The sequence below is a fragment of the Xenopus laevis genome, chromosome 6S (assembly GCF_017654675.1).
Source record: "Xenopus laevis strain J_2021 chromosome 6S, Xenopus_laevis_v10.1, whole genome shotgun sequence".
Taxonomy (NCBI): domain Eukaryota; kingdom Metazoa; phylum Chordata; class Amphibia; order Anura; family Pipidae; genus Xenopus; species Xenopus laevis.
Genome location: NC_054382.1, coordinates 74,499,804 through 74,513,657, shown reverse-complemented (window position 1 = coordinate 74,513,657; position 13,854 = coordinate 74,499,804). Strand labels below are relative to the sequence as shown.

The window sequence follows — 13,854 nt, the reverse complement described above, 5'->3', positions numbered from 1 at the left end:
ATCCCCTTTACAGTTTTACCAAAGCATACTACTGAGCAGTTACCGTTTCAGTTTCATAATAGCTTCTTCCTGACGATAACTAATATTTTACCCCAATAATCTGTCACACATTGCTATCACTGAACATCTTTCAATTGCTGCAGAGAAATATACAACCAGGTCTGCCCTGTGCTTGCACTGTGTGCAGACTAGTGGAAGGGTTTCCTGATATTTTCCTAATAACGATATCAAGATAATATTGATGTTATTATACTGAATTTGCCAAAAAAAATCATGTGATGGAAAGCAATTGTGCTGCTTGGAAACAAACCATTTAGTGATATAAAAAAAACTGGAAATGCAGCAGCTCGTGGAAGAAACACGTCTCGTGTCTGCTCACGGTGTGGTTTGTGTCAAAACAAGCTGCTGGTAATGAGAGGCACATCTGCATGAGTCAGGCCTGGGAATAGCCTAGCAAGAAAAGATTTCCCTAGGGAAGGTATTTTCTATTGAACACGTCTCCTTAAAGCGCTAACAAGATAGATATTGGAATTGAAGCAACATGGAAAGCCAAGTGAAAGGGAACAGTACCTTTCCCACCCCCCATCCGTTCCAAATTCAGTGTAGCCAGCATTAACCATTAGTTTGGAACTGCTTTTGTCGCCTGAAATCTCTGTACTATATTTAGCTCCAAGGATATCATTAATTCATGAGAACATTGAGTAGAAAATCATGAGGCTTGTGTGCTTTAATGCTAAAAAGCAAAGGCAAATTGGAATCATTCTTTTCATTTTCTGCACAGTCTGCTCTTAAGAATTTGACATATGGAATTACAAAAATGAATGAGAATTAGAATAGTACTATTCAGATAAACAATTTGATATTGTATATTGCAGCTACTTCCTCTGAATTCAATGGGGGCATGACCTGACTTGTGTACTTTCAGCTTATCTAGCCATGAAGTCAAATATCTGTTCAAGCTAGTTGAGAAGAACTGGTCTTACATCATGTCATGGACAGCCATTCAGTGAAGGCAAAGGTTATTTTCAGAGATCTATCATCTACAACGCTGCAGTGATCTGACCCGCAGCTGCGTTATGGGCAACCCAACCAAAAACCCATTGGCCCCCACAAAGTCAGACATGATGTTATTGTGGGTTGGAAGTGATGTCATATTTTGAGGGTTCAAAAGGGTAAACAAGGCCGCAAAGAAAGTTCTATTCTGGCATGCGGACCTACAAATCTCAGAGCTGCACCCATATCTGCAAGCAGAAATCCCACCCACAAACAAAAAAAAAACTTTTTCCAGATACCTGACCCACTGCATGATGAAATGACCATGGTCATTGAAGACTGGTTAACCATTGGTCTATGTCTTAAGCCCTTGGTCATGTTTCCTTTAAAAGGGAATGTGAACACAAAAATAAAATGTTACTTAATCAATTAAATTATCATTTTAATTACTTACACTACAAGTTATAAGTAAATGTAGCTGTTATTTAAAGCAGTCTGCTGCTTTTTATTATCCTCCTGGTGGATCTGATTTTTTTAACAGTGTAGCAGAAGCCATCCTATGCTACTTTTATTAGCAATTACATTTATAAATAACTTTAAAACTGCACACAATATGTAAAGAGTAAATAATGGAAAGCAGCTTAGAATATTTATTTTCATTAGGCAAAATATATTTTTTTCCATTTTTAGTATGTGCTCATAGGCACAAGCACAATTTGTTCCACACAACAGTGAGGCGCATACAGAATATCTTGTAAGCCACACAAGTGCCCAGATTAACTAAAGAGCTGTTAAAATGGCTGCTTAGTTATTGTGCAGTGTGCAGTGTATGCTTCCAAACACATGTGATGCATGAAGGCAGAAACATGTGCAAATGCTGGATACTAGTTCTAACAAACTGCACATCAGAAATATTTGGGGAAAACAATAATTAGATGACACATTAGTCAGTAAACAACAACAACTGACTGTCACAGTCCCCTCTTGTATCTCATATGACCATGAGTCAGATCACTGCAATTTGCCCACTATTTATTTATATCTCTCTCTCTATATATATATATATATATATAATACACAAAAGCCATGAATATCTTGTAAATTATATCCTTATAAACGGTGAGTTCTTGTGTATTATAATAAATAAAGTACCCCCAGTTGCAAAATATGAGGATATTAGAAGTTACCTCGGAGTTCCATGACCTGTATAAAAACACTCGGCCTTTGGTCTAGAGTTTTTATATGGTCATGAAACTCCTCTGTAACTTATAATATCCTTATATTTTACAAGAGGGGGTACTTTACTCACTATATATATATATATTTGTATAGAGTTATAAGGAATAGCTTTCAAGGGTTTCAGCACATGGTCCTCCTGCCCAGCATGCCAACCTTCATGCCCTACGGCTGTAATGAACTGTAAATATTGCTATTTTAGCATTCCTGACACATTAACAGTGATGCCAAATATAATTAGACATTATAAATGAGATCACTCCTGATCAAACCTTATTAACTAATAGACTATTCCACTGGTTTACCTAAAATAAATCAAATGAAGAATATGGGGTTATGTCCTTGTGCTACGATATTGCTCCAGGTATCTCTTGATTAATAATTCCCTGGGAAATCTCTACCTTTACAATTATGCATTTAGGAAAAAAGTGCTGTGGAAAAGCATTGGGTTCAATGGATACATATTCAGTTGCTCAGTAATATCTTAGCCTTTATATATTATATGTCTAGCCCTGCCTTACAGAGAGATGCTGCTTGTTGACTTTCTAGTGTTATGAGGGGTTGAGGGGCAAACTGCATTTGAACGTTTAATGGGCAACAGACAATGGCCCTGCATACTCAATGTATTCTGAAGGATCAAATGGCTTGTTATTGTTCTCTGTCCCAGCATCTTTCCTCTTGGTGAGCTCAGAAAGGTTTTGTTGATGCTTTTATGGACAAACACATGAGGACACTTCTCCAAGGCATCAGGAGCTTATAAAAAGAAAAAGGTTAAAGCATTTTCCTCTGCTAAATCAATAGGGCCAGTCTCCTCGCAAATTCAGCTGAGGTGTCTTATTAATTATGGAACAACTCATCCGATCTCAAGAACATGCAGTTTTTAATGCACCTTATCAGTCTTAATAATGGTGACCTTTAGTTTAAAATAAAAAGAAGTGCATAATATAGAAATATATTTTGTGTTGCATTGCTTAATGAAAAGCAACATTAACAACAAATATTTTTATAAGGACAAAATTGTATAGTATTTACCAACCTCACTCTTTAAATAATGAATGAGAAAAATAGAATTGATTCTTATTTAAAATTGCTGTCAGGATCTCTAAGAAATTATATAAATATTCTCAATTTTTTCAAGGTGTTTCAGTTGATGTTCTGCCGCAAACATAAAGGGTCGTTTTCACGCATCTTTGAAACAATAATAATTTTATTCAATACTTTTTAACTATATTCTGTAGCAAATTTTTTTTTTTTTGCTGATTTAAGTTAATAAATTTTTTGTTAAATTACATTTATTTCTTTTAAAATCAAAGCTCTCTCTCTCTCTCTCTTTTTTTCAAAATCTTGAATATATATATATTTTTTAACTATTGTACGGTTATACATTTACTTTCCCCCATTTATGGGTTACACAGTTGGATATTTAAGTAATATGTTTAACATCTAATCTGAGAAAAGAAAAATAAAGGCAGTGAACTTTGAAATATATCTTGGCAACAACAGATAAAGCTGAACTTGCTCAGCACTCCTATACATCCAGTATTCGCATTCACACACCCATTCGTCCGAGCAGCCATTCATGGACTAATTTATTGTCTCTCTCTGTCGGTATATGTGTGTGATTTCATTGCTGTGCTGTGAGATCCTTTCCTCTTGGTTACAACAATTCTGTGGAATGAAGAGATCATGGTTCTGTGCGTGATGGGGTTAATGAGATACATCAGAATGTGAGTTGCCCTTATGCCTCACATGTTATCACCTACAGCACACTTTGGATGCAGAGGTCCCGTGGCATTTTTCTTTGCATCTTGTGTTTAATCCATACTTATTTGCTTTAATTTATCTGAGCCCAACTTCATTTCCTCCTAATATTGTTATTACTAGAAGTGTTATTATTATTATTATTATTATTACTTGGCCCAGGGCCTTTCCTGAGTTTCTTTTGCAAAAATTAGGGCTTGATGCTTAAACTCTGATGTAAAGCCGAGGTCCGCATTTGGCTGTTGTTGCTCATGGTTTGGTAACATTTTGGCAAAAACAAAAAACACAAAATAAAGAATGTTTCTTCCTCAACAAGCCTAGATGGTAATTTTTTTTAGATATTCCCTCTAGAAATCCAGCAAGTGGAAAATGGGAGCACATTCCTCAAGCTTTAGATCTACTGGAAAATCCAGTTTGGTACACATCAGATGCTTAAAGACCCAGATGAGTAGAGTTTGATGGTCATCTACTGAAGGATCCAACTCAGCAGGCAAGAGCTGGCCATGTGCTGAGTAGAGGATAATGGGCATCTACTGAAGGATCCAACTCAGCAGGTAAGAGCTGGCCATCAGCTGAGTACAGCATAATGGGTGTCTACTGAAGGATCCAACTTGGTAGATAAGAGCTGGCCATCTTGTGAAGGGTGCAGTTGAGTTGGGCAGAGGTGGACAGCTACTGAAGTACCCAGATGAATAGGGTAGAGAGGAACACCATTAGTAAAGGCAGAAAAGCTGGAAATAGGAGCCTTTGTCCCGGTGCCCCAGCAGATCCAGGACAAAGTTCGAATAAGCTGCCTTGAATGTTGAGGTTCTTGGATTGCCTTTTCAGTTTCTCCCAGATATCCGCTGCCCCTTCCTGACAATCCGCAAGGGCTGTGACAGTGCAAACGTGAAAATCATCCCAGTACCTGAATTGGAAAAATAATAAAATAGCAAAGTATAGTTAACTTACTGCTGGTGACCAACATATCTAAAACCCTTTTAGGAAAATATCCTGTAGCATTCAATGTGCAGGAACACACATGCAACTTACAATGTGCAGGAACATGCATGCATTAATGAGTAATATGGTAACACCTACAAACTTGCCAATAGCAACAATCAATAATAAGGAGCACAAGACACCTATGAAATGCTTTACTCTTACAACCATAATAATTGTACTTTCTGTTTATTATCAAATTTAGAAAGAAATGTATCTAAATTAACATGGTCTTTCTGAGAGATGTCTGGCTGGTTTTACAGTCTACAATAAACATGACTTTAAACAAGGAACATGATACCATAAGGAAACCATGTCTTGCATTAGACTTTTTTGCAGGCATGTTGGTCCTGGTTTTATAATATTTATTTTGCTATAAGTATTTTTCCTTCGTGGACAGTGATGAGCCCATGGTCGAAACTAGGGGTAGGCAAAAGAGGCACGTGCCTAAGGCGCAAATCTTGGGGGGCGCCATGCACGTTCCTCTTAAGCAGCCTACGCCTAGCTAGTCCTCCAGTGATTGGGGTTAAGCGGGTTCCAGTCTCTTTTGCGCAGGCGTGTTCCCGTTTGCGCAATGGTTTCCCTTTCGTTTTATGGGCTGGATTGTACATGGATCAGAGACTGCCGGAGAGGATTCCTCGGGCGCGCAATTGCTGCCATGCGCTTTGCGGGGTGGACTCCCTATGGTCATAGGAGAGACTGATTCTGCTCATTGCTGCCCCATGTCACATCAGGGGATTCCTGTTAATTTGAATTCTCTACCAGACCAAAACGTGAGTTAATTCGATAACAACACGATATATCTGACTTCGGAAACCATTGATAAAGACAGATCTGCGCCCCTTGGGAAAAGCGCATTTTAAAAGCGCTCTCTACCCTTGTGTCTCTGAGGGTTTCTAATTGCCCTGTTAATGCTCCCGTTCCTGGTGCCTCTCTCCTCACTACTACATGTGAGCTCTGTTGTTTTACACCCGGGCGCCTATGGTTCTGCTTGTAAAGCAATCCATGAGATTGAGAATGTAATTTATATGCAATCCATGCTAGTTGTAAATCCCAACGCTCTTACAATTGTCATAAATTATGAGATACTGCGATGCTCGGAAATCATAGTCTGTCTGGCTGCATGGCTATTGTAGTTTTATTTCCCATAGGAAAATTAGATCATTCCTTAAGCATCGGCAATATGGAGGAATAAAGAGGGAAAACAAAGACCCAAAAATATAATGCCGACATTATGGAAACAGGCATGTGTATAAGTAAAATATGTGAAGGATTTATATAGCTCGTATAACGCGTTTTAATGCCCTTGGGGTTGGCATGAGCGAATAAACGCAATGTATATTCTAACTTGATTTGCTAACATTTGACAGAGAGATATTCGAGATTTATAGACGGGGTTTCCCAATATAAGGAAATATCCCAAGAAGAACCTTCTTGAGCACAAAGGTTATGAGTGAATGAAAGAATGCATACTAAAGCTGTACTGTTCAATGCAGCAAATGCCACCAGCGGCCTCTTGCACTTCACAACTGGCACCATTAACAGCTCATGACTTTTATATTTTAAATATTCCATGTTTAATTGTAACGTCTGCAGTTGTTTTCCCTTGGTAATTCATTGTATATAGCAGTAAATGTGGATTATCAATCTTCCATGTGAATTTTTGGATTACAGGTCAATGTACTTCTCAAGAACCTGCATGAAATGTAAAATTTTCTATCAAACTTTAATTACAGATATCTGCAACCGTAACAACTTAGCACCCTGGAATTGTCTACAAACAACTGTTAACAAACCTTTTGATAAAAGGGAAATATATTATTTTTTAAACATTAGTTCAATTAATGAATCGTGTGCTGACTATATCTTTTGCCTATTGTTTTTATTAGGAAGTACATGTGGCACTAAACACGACAAAATATGAAACTGAATATAAAGCCACATTTAACTTCCTGTACAACCAAAACAAATCAGCAGTCTAGAGGTGCTTTGTATAATCACCTGCACCTTAGACTGGCTGCAGCTGGGGAAAGGATAGGGGTTGTTTATACAGAGGACTTATATATATATACATATATATATATATATATATATATATATATATATATATATATATATATATATATATATATATATATATATACATATATATATATATATATATATATATATATAGCTAGAGAGAGCAAAAAAGGGCCTAACTTCATTAAGGGGAAACCTGGTACCAGCAACAAAAAAACAACAAAAGGAAAGCAGACCTGGTGCTAAAATCAGAAAATGTACATAAATACTTTGAAAGCAGCTAGTGGTTATGGGATTTTAAGATTTCCACGAGTCAATATTCGTTTTCCTTGATAAATGTCCAATGTGGACTGAAACGTTGCACACAAGTGGTATGTGAAATAAAGTCATTTTGTTGTTTTACATTTAATGCAAGAGGGTGCTGGTCTTTACCAAGGATATGCATTTTTAATTGAGATTATTTGGAGACAAGTGCAGGTACATTTACATTGATACACAGACAGTAACAAAGACATACATGGATTATTTTACATATTCATAGATTTAATTACATATACATAAATACAAGTATCTTGCATTAACATTAATAAACGATTCTATAGATTTTTATTCGGGGTCGATGATTTAATGCCAAATTAATCCTGTTCTGACACGGGCCATGGTTTATGCAACCTTTAAAATGATTGATTTTCCACTATTAACCAGTGTTAAATGAACCTTTAGTTTTGTTAGTTTTCTTTCTTTATTTGTAACTTACAGTGATCTAAAGGATTACTTTATAACCACGTCTCCTAGCAGCCCTAATCTTCCATCTGTATGCCAGGGCGTTCTAGCGCGGTGCAAAAATGGTGAAGAACTGGTTGTAAATCTCGGTTAATCTGGTATCTGAAATCGCTTGTGTGCTTGACTAATTTATTATTCGTTTTTATATGCAACTAGTTTTGTTGTCAAACATATAGCCATAAAGATAAACATAAAGCCATACATATAAAGATAGAGTCTAACCGCTAGTGAAATATAATTCACTTTAATGGCACCATGGTTTGCAGTGGGCGCTTTTACTCTTAGTTAATTAATAGGTAATTAAATATTCTCCAGTTATTGAAGTGGGCGGGACTAGTTACACATTTTTGAACCGTGGTCTTGGCATTGGAAAATTTGGAAATGTTCTTCGCTCTCCCCTGTCTTAAAGTATTTTACGTTAAGTGTAACATAGCCCAGTCTGCTTATTATCAATTTACAAATCATTGTTGCAGTGAACACAATCCAGACTTACGAGCATATGGTGTCGAGATTTTTCTTTTCCTCCAGATCTTGAGGGTAGTTGGCCACTTTATCGCCCAGCGTGAGCATACAGTCCGATAAGCCCTTAAACACCGCATCACATTTGCCTGTAGCCTTCACCGCCTGCAGCAGGTATGCTGGGAACAGAGATCAGCACCACGTCAATAGGACAGCTCCCAGCTTGCTATTTCACTACAACTTTACAGTTCGCTAATACTTAACCCCGTGTAGCCCTTTATGTTTCCCTCTTACTACTTCTCCTCCTCCTGTGTGTCTTCCACTTCTCACTTTCTTCCCCTATGTCTCCCTCTTTCCACTCTCTTCCCTGTGTGTGCCTCCCTTTTCCCACTCCTCCCTCCATGTGTCCCCCTCTTCCCACTCTCCCTCCCCTGTATGTCAGCCTCTTCCCACTTTTCATGTGTCTTTCTCTTCCCACCCCCACCCCTCTTGTGTTCCTCCCCCTTCCCTACTCTCCCTCACCTGTCTGTTCCACTTTTCATCTCCTTTGTGGGTCTCCCTTTCTCCATTCTCCCTCTTCTATGTGTGTTCCTCTCTTCCCACTCTCCTGTGTATCTTCCTCTCTCGTGTGTGTGTGTGTGTGTATGAGTAATAGGAGAAGTAATAGGAGAAAACACTTTGCAAAGAAAAAAGAGATAGATTTTAATGGCACTTTAGTTTTTGATTATATTTATTTCCTTGTCTACAGCATTGTAAGAAAAAAAGCCAAATCTTTTTAAAATATTCGCCAAGGAAAATACTGCAGAGTTTTCTTAAAATATACTAAAAGTCACCTTTAAGTTTACTTTTAGTATATCATAGAATGGCCTACTCTGAGCAACTTTTCAATTGGTCTTCATTATTTCTTTTATATAATTTTTTTAATCATTTGCCTTTTTCTTCTGACTCTTTCCAGCTTTCCAACATGGGGTCACTGACCCCAGTAAAAAAAAACAAATGCTCTGTAAGGATAAAATCTACTGTTATTACTTTTAGTTACTTATCTTTCTATTCAGGTCATCTGCTATTCATATTCCAGTCTCTTATTCAAATCAGTGCATGGTTGCTAGGGTGATTTGGGCCCTAGCAACCAGATTGCTGAAATAGCAAACTGGAGAGCTGCTGAATAAAATCTAAATTACTCAAAAGCTAGAAATAAAAAATTAAAGCCTTTTGCAATCACTGTCTACATCATACTAAAATTTAGCTCAAAGACGTGGGTGCACACAATAGACTATGTTTGCATTCCTTCGCTTTGTTTTGCTGAGCACCAATTAACGTGAACTGAGTGTTTGTAGGATTACAAATCGCATTTGCTCAGCAATACAGGGATACGCGAGAATCATTACAAACAGTAACCGTACATAATTTCACACAATGAAAAGCCCCCACATCTTCAGCTAAACAGCCTGAGTCAATGAATCAATTCTTTTCACTAAAGTTCAACTAATCGCTTTCTTTTACGTAGAAAATTGAACAGCATTTAGTAATTTTCCTTTCATTTGTATTAAAGGCTGGTTTGGGGTATTTTAAACATGCCTTATTTGCAGACAGTTGCTGAATGACACAGAGTCTGCTGCAGTCATCAGATGATGAGACCCGCATGTGATATCTGAAAACTGTCAGTGCAGCATTACTAGAACAAAGGAATCGGGCTCTGGTTTTCAATAAGCCATTTTTTTTTATTTTCTAGGTTTTGAACTTATCTCTTTCTAGTTTCCCCCAAAAATGACAATCCAACAGCTGTTCTGTTTCTGGAATCCCATTTACCAGTTTGCTGTAGCAATGAAAGGCTCAAAACAGTAACAGCATATTGGCATCCAATGCTGCATTCCTGTTTTTTTCTAGGAAATATAGCAAGGCAGATTGGCATTAAACATTCATGAACGCATTAGCTCGCTGCTTTCATCACCCTCAGTTCATAAAAACCTGCCCTGCATCCCACAAGCTGCATCTTTTTGGGTAGCATTTAGCATTATCGCATGTTCTAGTTCTCACATTACAATTGCTCACTAAAGGCTACCTTTTGTGAAAATAAAGTCATACAGAATTGTAACTGTATGTGCTATGCAGGGCAAGATTCCTCCGGATAATAGATCATGGTCATTTATCGTAGCCATTGGCTAAACACATTTTATCAAGCTGGGAATCTGGTGGCACAGATCCTAAACAGAGCTCAGTTAGTGGCAAACTTCTGGGGTGCAGAACACATTTGGAGATCTCAATTAACTGTTGAATTGAACTGTTATATAAATAGAAATAGACAGAATACATTATAATGTATATAAATGTATTTATTTTCGTAAAACGGTACAATACACAAACCATTGTTATTAAAGTACACACACACGCACATATATATGTGTGTGTGTGTGTGTGTGTGTGTGTGTGTGTTTTCAAACTACTATACTATAAGAATGAAGTATTTGAAAAGGTGACCATGCCCTGATAATTGAGATATTAGAGGCGACGCCTTTTAAAGGTACGTGATGTAAGAGCACCCAGACTGTGTGTTCCCTAACAATATATGAGGAATACATTAGGTCTAGGAGGATCAAGAAGCCCCAATGCAGAACCACAGGAAGGATTTATTACTGCCTCCTCATTTACGAAAAACCTGCCATTTCCAAAGACCTAGCAGTTCTCAGAATTCCACTATCTACCACTGGTTACAGGTAGAAAGAAATAGCTTCCAGTCTCCCATCATACTCGGTGGCCCCTGCTGGAAGCTGTAGTTCGACCACTGATTGGTCAGCGGTGCATCGCCTACCCCTCCCCCAAAAGCAACGAAATACAAGTGCAGAATGTAAACCCCTGGGTGCTCACATATGAAAAATCCCCACGTTAGCAGCAGCAGCTTTCAAGCCGGCGCATGCGCGGTTTTATAGCAAAATAACCCCTCCCCGTGCAGACATAACTGTAAATTGTAATTAAGAATGGAAACTGGTGTCTGCAGCTTGTGTATATGATTCACCTCCAGGATACGGCAATGGAAAGTGCAGAATCATTCCACCCCCTCCATATCTATGTATTCCCACAAGGAGAAAGATCATCGGATCGGGAATATCAAGGGCATGGGAACTGAGATTTCTAATGACAGATCTAAGAACCTTGGCTCTAAAGTCTAGAGCCTGGCAAATACGATGTCATCTCAGACAAAGCTCAGGTATCTATGTGCCTGGCACAAACTCTAGTAGAATACACTTTCATTTTCATATTTCGTATTGCTGTATGTCCATGCCCCAGTCTAAAAGCGAGTCCCTCCAGGTAGAAGAGATTCAGGGAAGCCTGATTTACTGCGGGTAAGGTTAGCTAAAGGCACCTGCCATGTTCTCTGAAAGCTACTATCGCTTGCTATTTAGTCGCAATCAATTCTAAATCAATGGCGAACCCATACAAATCTATATGTATACAAAATATGCTCTATTGCTACAACACATCATCAACAGACCTCCTACTATTCATGTATTTTTATTAATCGTACTCTATACGTTTCTGCAGGGATTAAACAATCTTAAATTACATATATATATATATATATATATATATATATATATATATATATATATATATATATATATATATATACTTGTATTCATTAGCAAAATGAAACAAGGGAGCATCGAAGTGTATTTTAAATATCACACGTTTTAGTGGGCAAAATGATAAGTCTGTTCGGTGTCATGTCATGTGCTAAAATAATAATGATGCCTCAACCTTGCCGCCACTGCTCGTTTAGTAATTAGCAAGCGCTCTCAGATGTGAGGATGGCTGCATGTATAGCTGCTAATGGCATTACTGGTGGTGGCAAGTCAATCCTAACGCCTCACATCAAAGTCACAAGGGGACAAGAAATTGTGCAGATGAGAACAACCTCCCTTTGCAGCTCTCTGCACTATAAAAAGAAATATCTGTTTTTTCTCTCACACTTACACTGTGCCTGACATCATTAATTTGGATTATTCTGGGAGACTGTACATCATTAAGAGTCCAAGCTGCTTTATTTGCGTCTTTCCCTTTATATATATAAATATACCGGGGTTTTTTCCATTATTAAAAACGTGTTAATTGGGCGTTTTCCTATTTCAGACAGATTGTTGGCTGATGAAATGTACTTTTTTTCTGAGAGATTATTTAGGCCCTTTGGGTCAAATTCCCAGAAATCACAAACTGACCTGCTGGCTGGCTTGCTGCTTACTATAATATATTGAGAGATTCTGTCTCTGGATCACATTTACAAGGTTACAGAGAAGGTGCCACCAACAGTAACTACCAACAGCCACTGTCGCAGTGACCAAACCGGCTGTTATCAGGATTAGTGTTGTGTTCTAATCCGTATTAGAATTAGAATTCCAGTATAATAATAAATATAATATCTATATATACCATGATATATATAATAATAGATAATAAATATAATATCTATATATACCATGATAAATATCTATATATATAATAATAGATAATAAATATATATATATATATATAAATGTCCAGATTGTACCCGCACTCTTCCTCCAACTTCAATCGAGGGTGCTGTGGTCAAGTTAAATATAAAGCCTTTAAAATGGACCAGCACACCAAGCTTTCAAGTGTTCAAACTCCATTTATTTTCATATCACTTGTGTATCCAACTTATATATATATATATATACACACAGCCACTTAGATACATGTATGAAATAAACCAGTACGTACATAATATATGTGTCTTTAAAAATAATTATAGATCGTAGAAATATTGAATATATTTAAAGAGAGAGGTGGCTACAGATAAATAGGAATATAGTCAGATATTTCAATTTTTAAAGGACTAGGGTATATAAAAGTATTTCCTTTCGTAAAATGGAACCATTATTATCAAATGGACAAATTCTATACATTCATGTAATTCAACAGTAGTTCTGTCCTTCGAATAAATGACAATATATTTTGTGTCTTTATTTTTCTTTCACAAAGAATAAACACGTTACCAAATGATAGCTGAACTATAGATTTTATGTATTTGGATTTACACATTCATAGATCGATGCCCCTTGTCATGTCACACACACACACACACACACACACACACACACTGAGTTCTCAATGGTTACCAGCCTATTATATTTGTTAGAAACGATATTCAAAAATTTTAAGTTTTGATTCTAAATATGGTATTCGTTTCCCAGCCAATTGTTTCCGTATGATATTTAATCGTGGAAACCAATTTTTGAAAGCAAAAAAACTGCAAAGGCAGAGAGTGATTTTGTGAATGACTGCAATTAATTCCTTTTCATGAACTCCTTGTATGGAGCAATAAGAAAGCATTTGTGTGCATCTGGCACACAGTTTAGCCACAGATCCAACCAGGGAGAGCCACAAAGCCAACCAACCCCCGTAGGGATGATGCACAGTGAGGGAGCACTTACCTAGATGCACAGCGAGGACCAGAAAGATATATCTGCCGCTCAGCTTAAGTCCCATCCTACATTGAGTAAAACCATTGGAGATCACAGATCTTAAATAGTGAGTTGGAAAAGGCTTGGTGGGTTTTGAGAGCTGGGCATTGCCAACTAGTTCCCGCAGCTTCCACTTGGC

General features: G+C 37.5%; 1 protein-coding gene across 1 annotated transcript; it reads right to left on the bottom strand.

Moving 5' to 3' along the window:
* Positions 1-3,418: 3,418 nt before the first annotated feature.
* nrn1.S (neuritin 1 S homeolog) lies at positions 3,419-13,854 on the bottom strand. Its single transcript, NM_001085688.1, is given in 3 exon segments — positions 3,419-4,897; positions 8,270-8,414; positions 13,686-13,854. Coding segments are annotated over 3 exon segments (435 nt in total). The 5' UTR covers positions 13,741-13,854; the 3' UTR covers positions 3,419-4,662.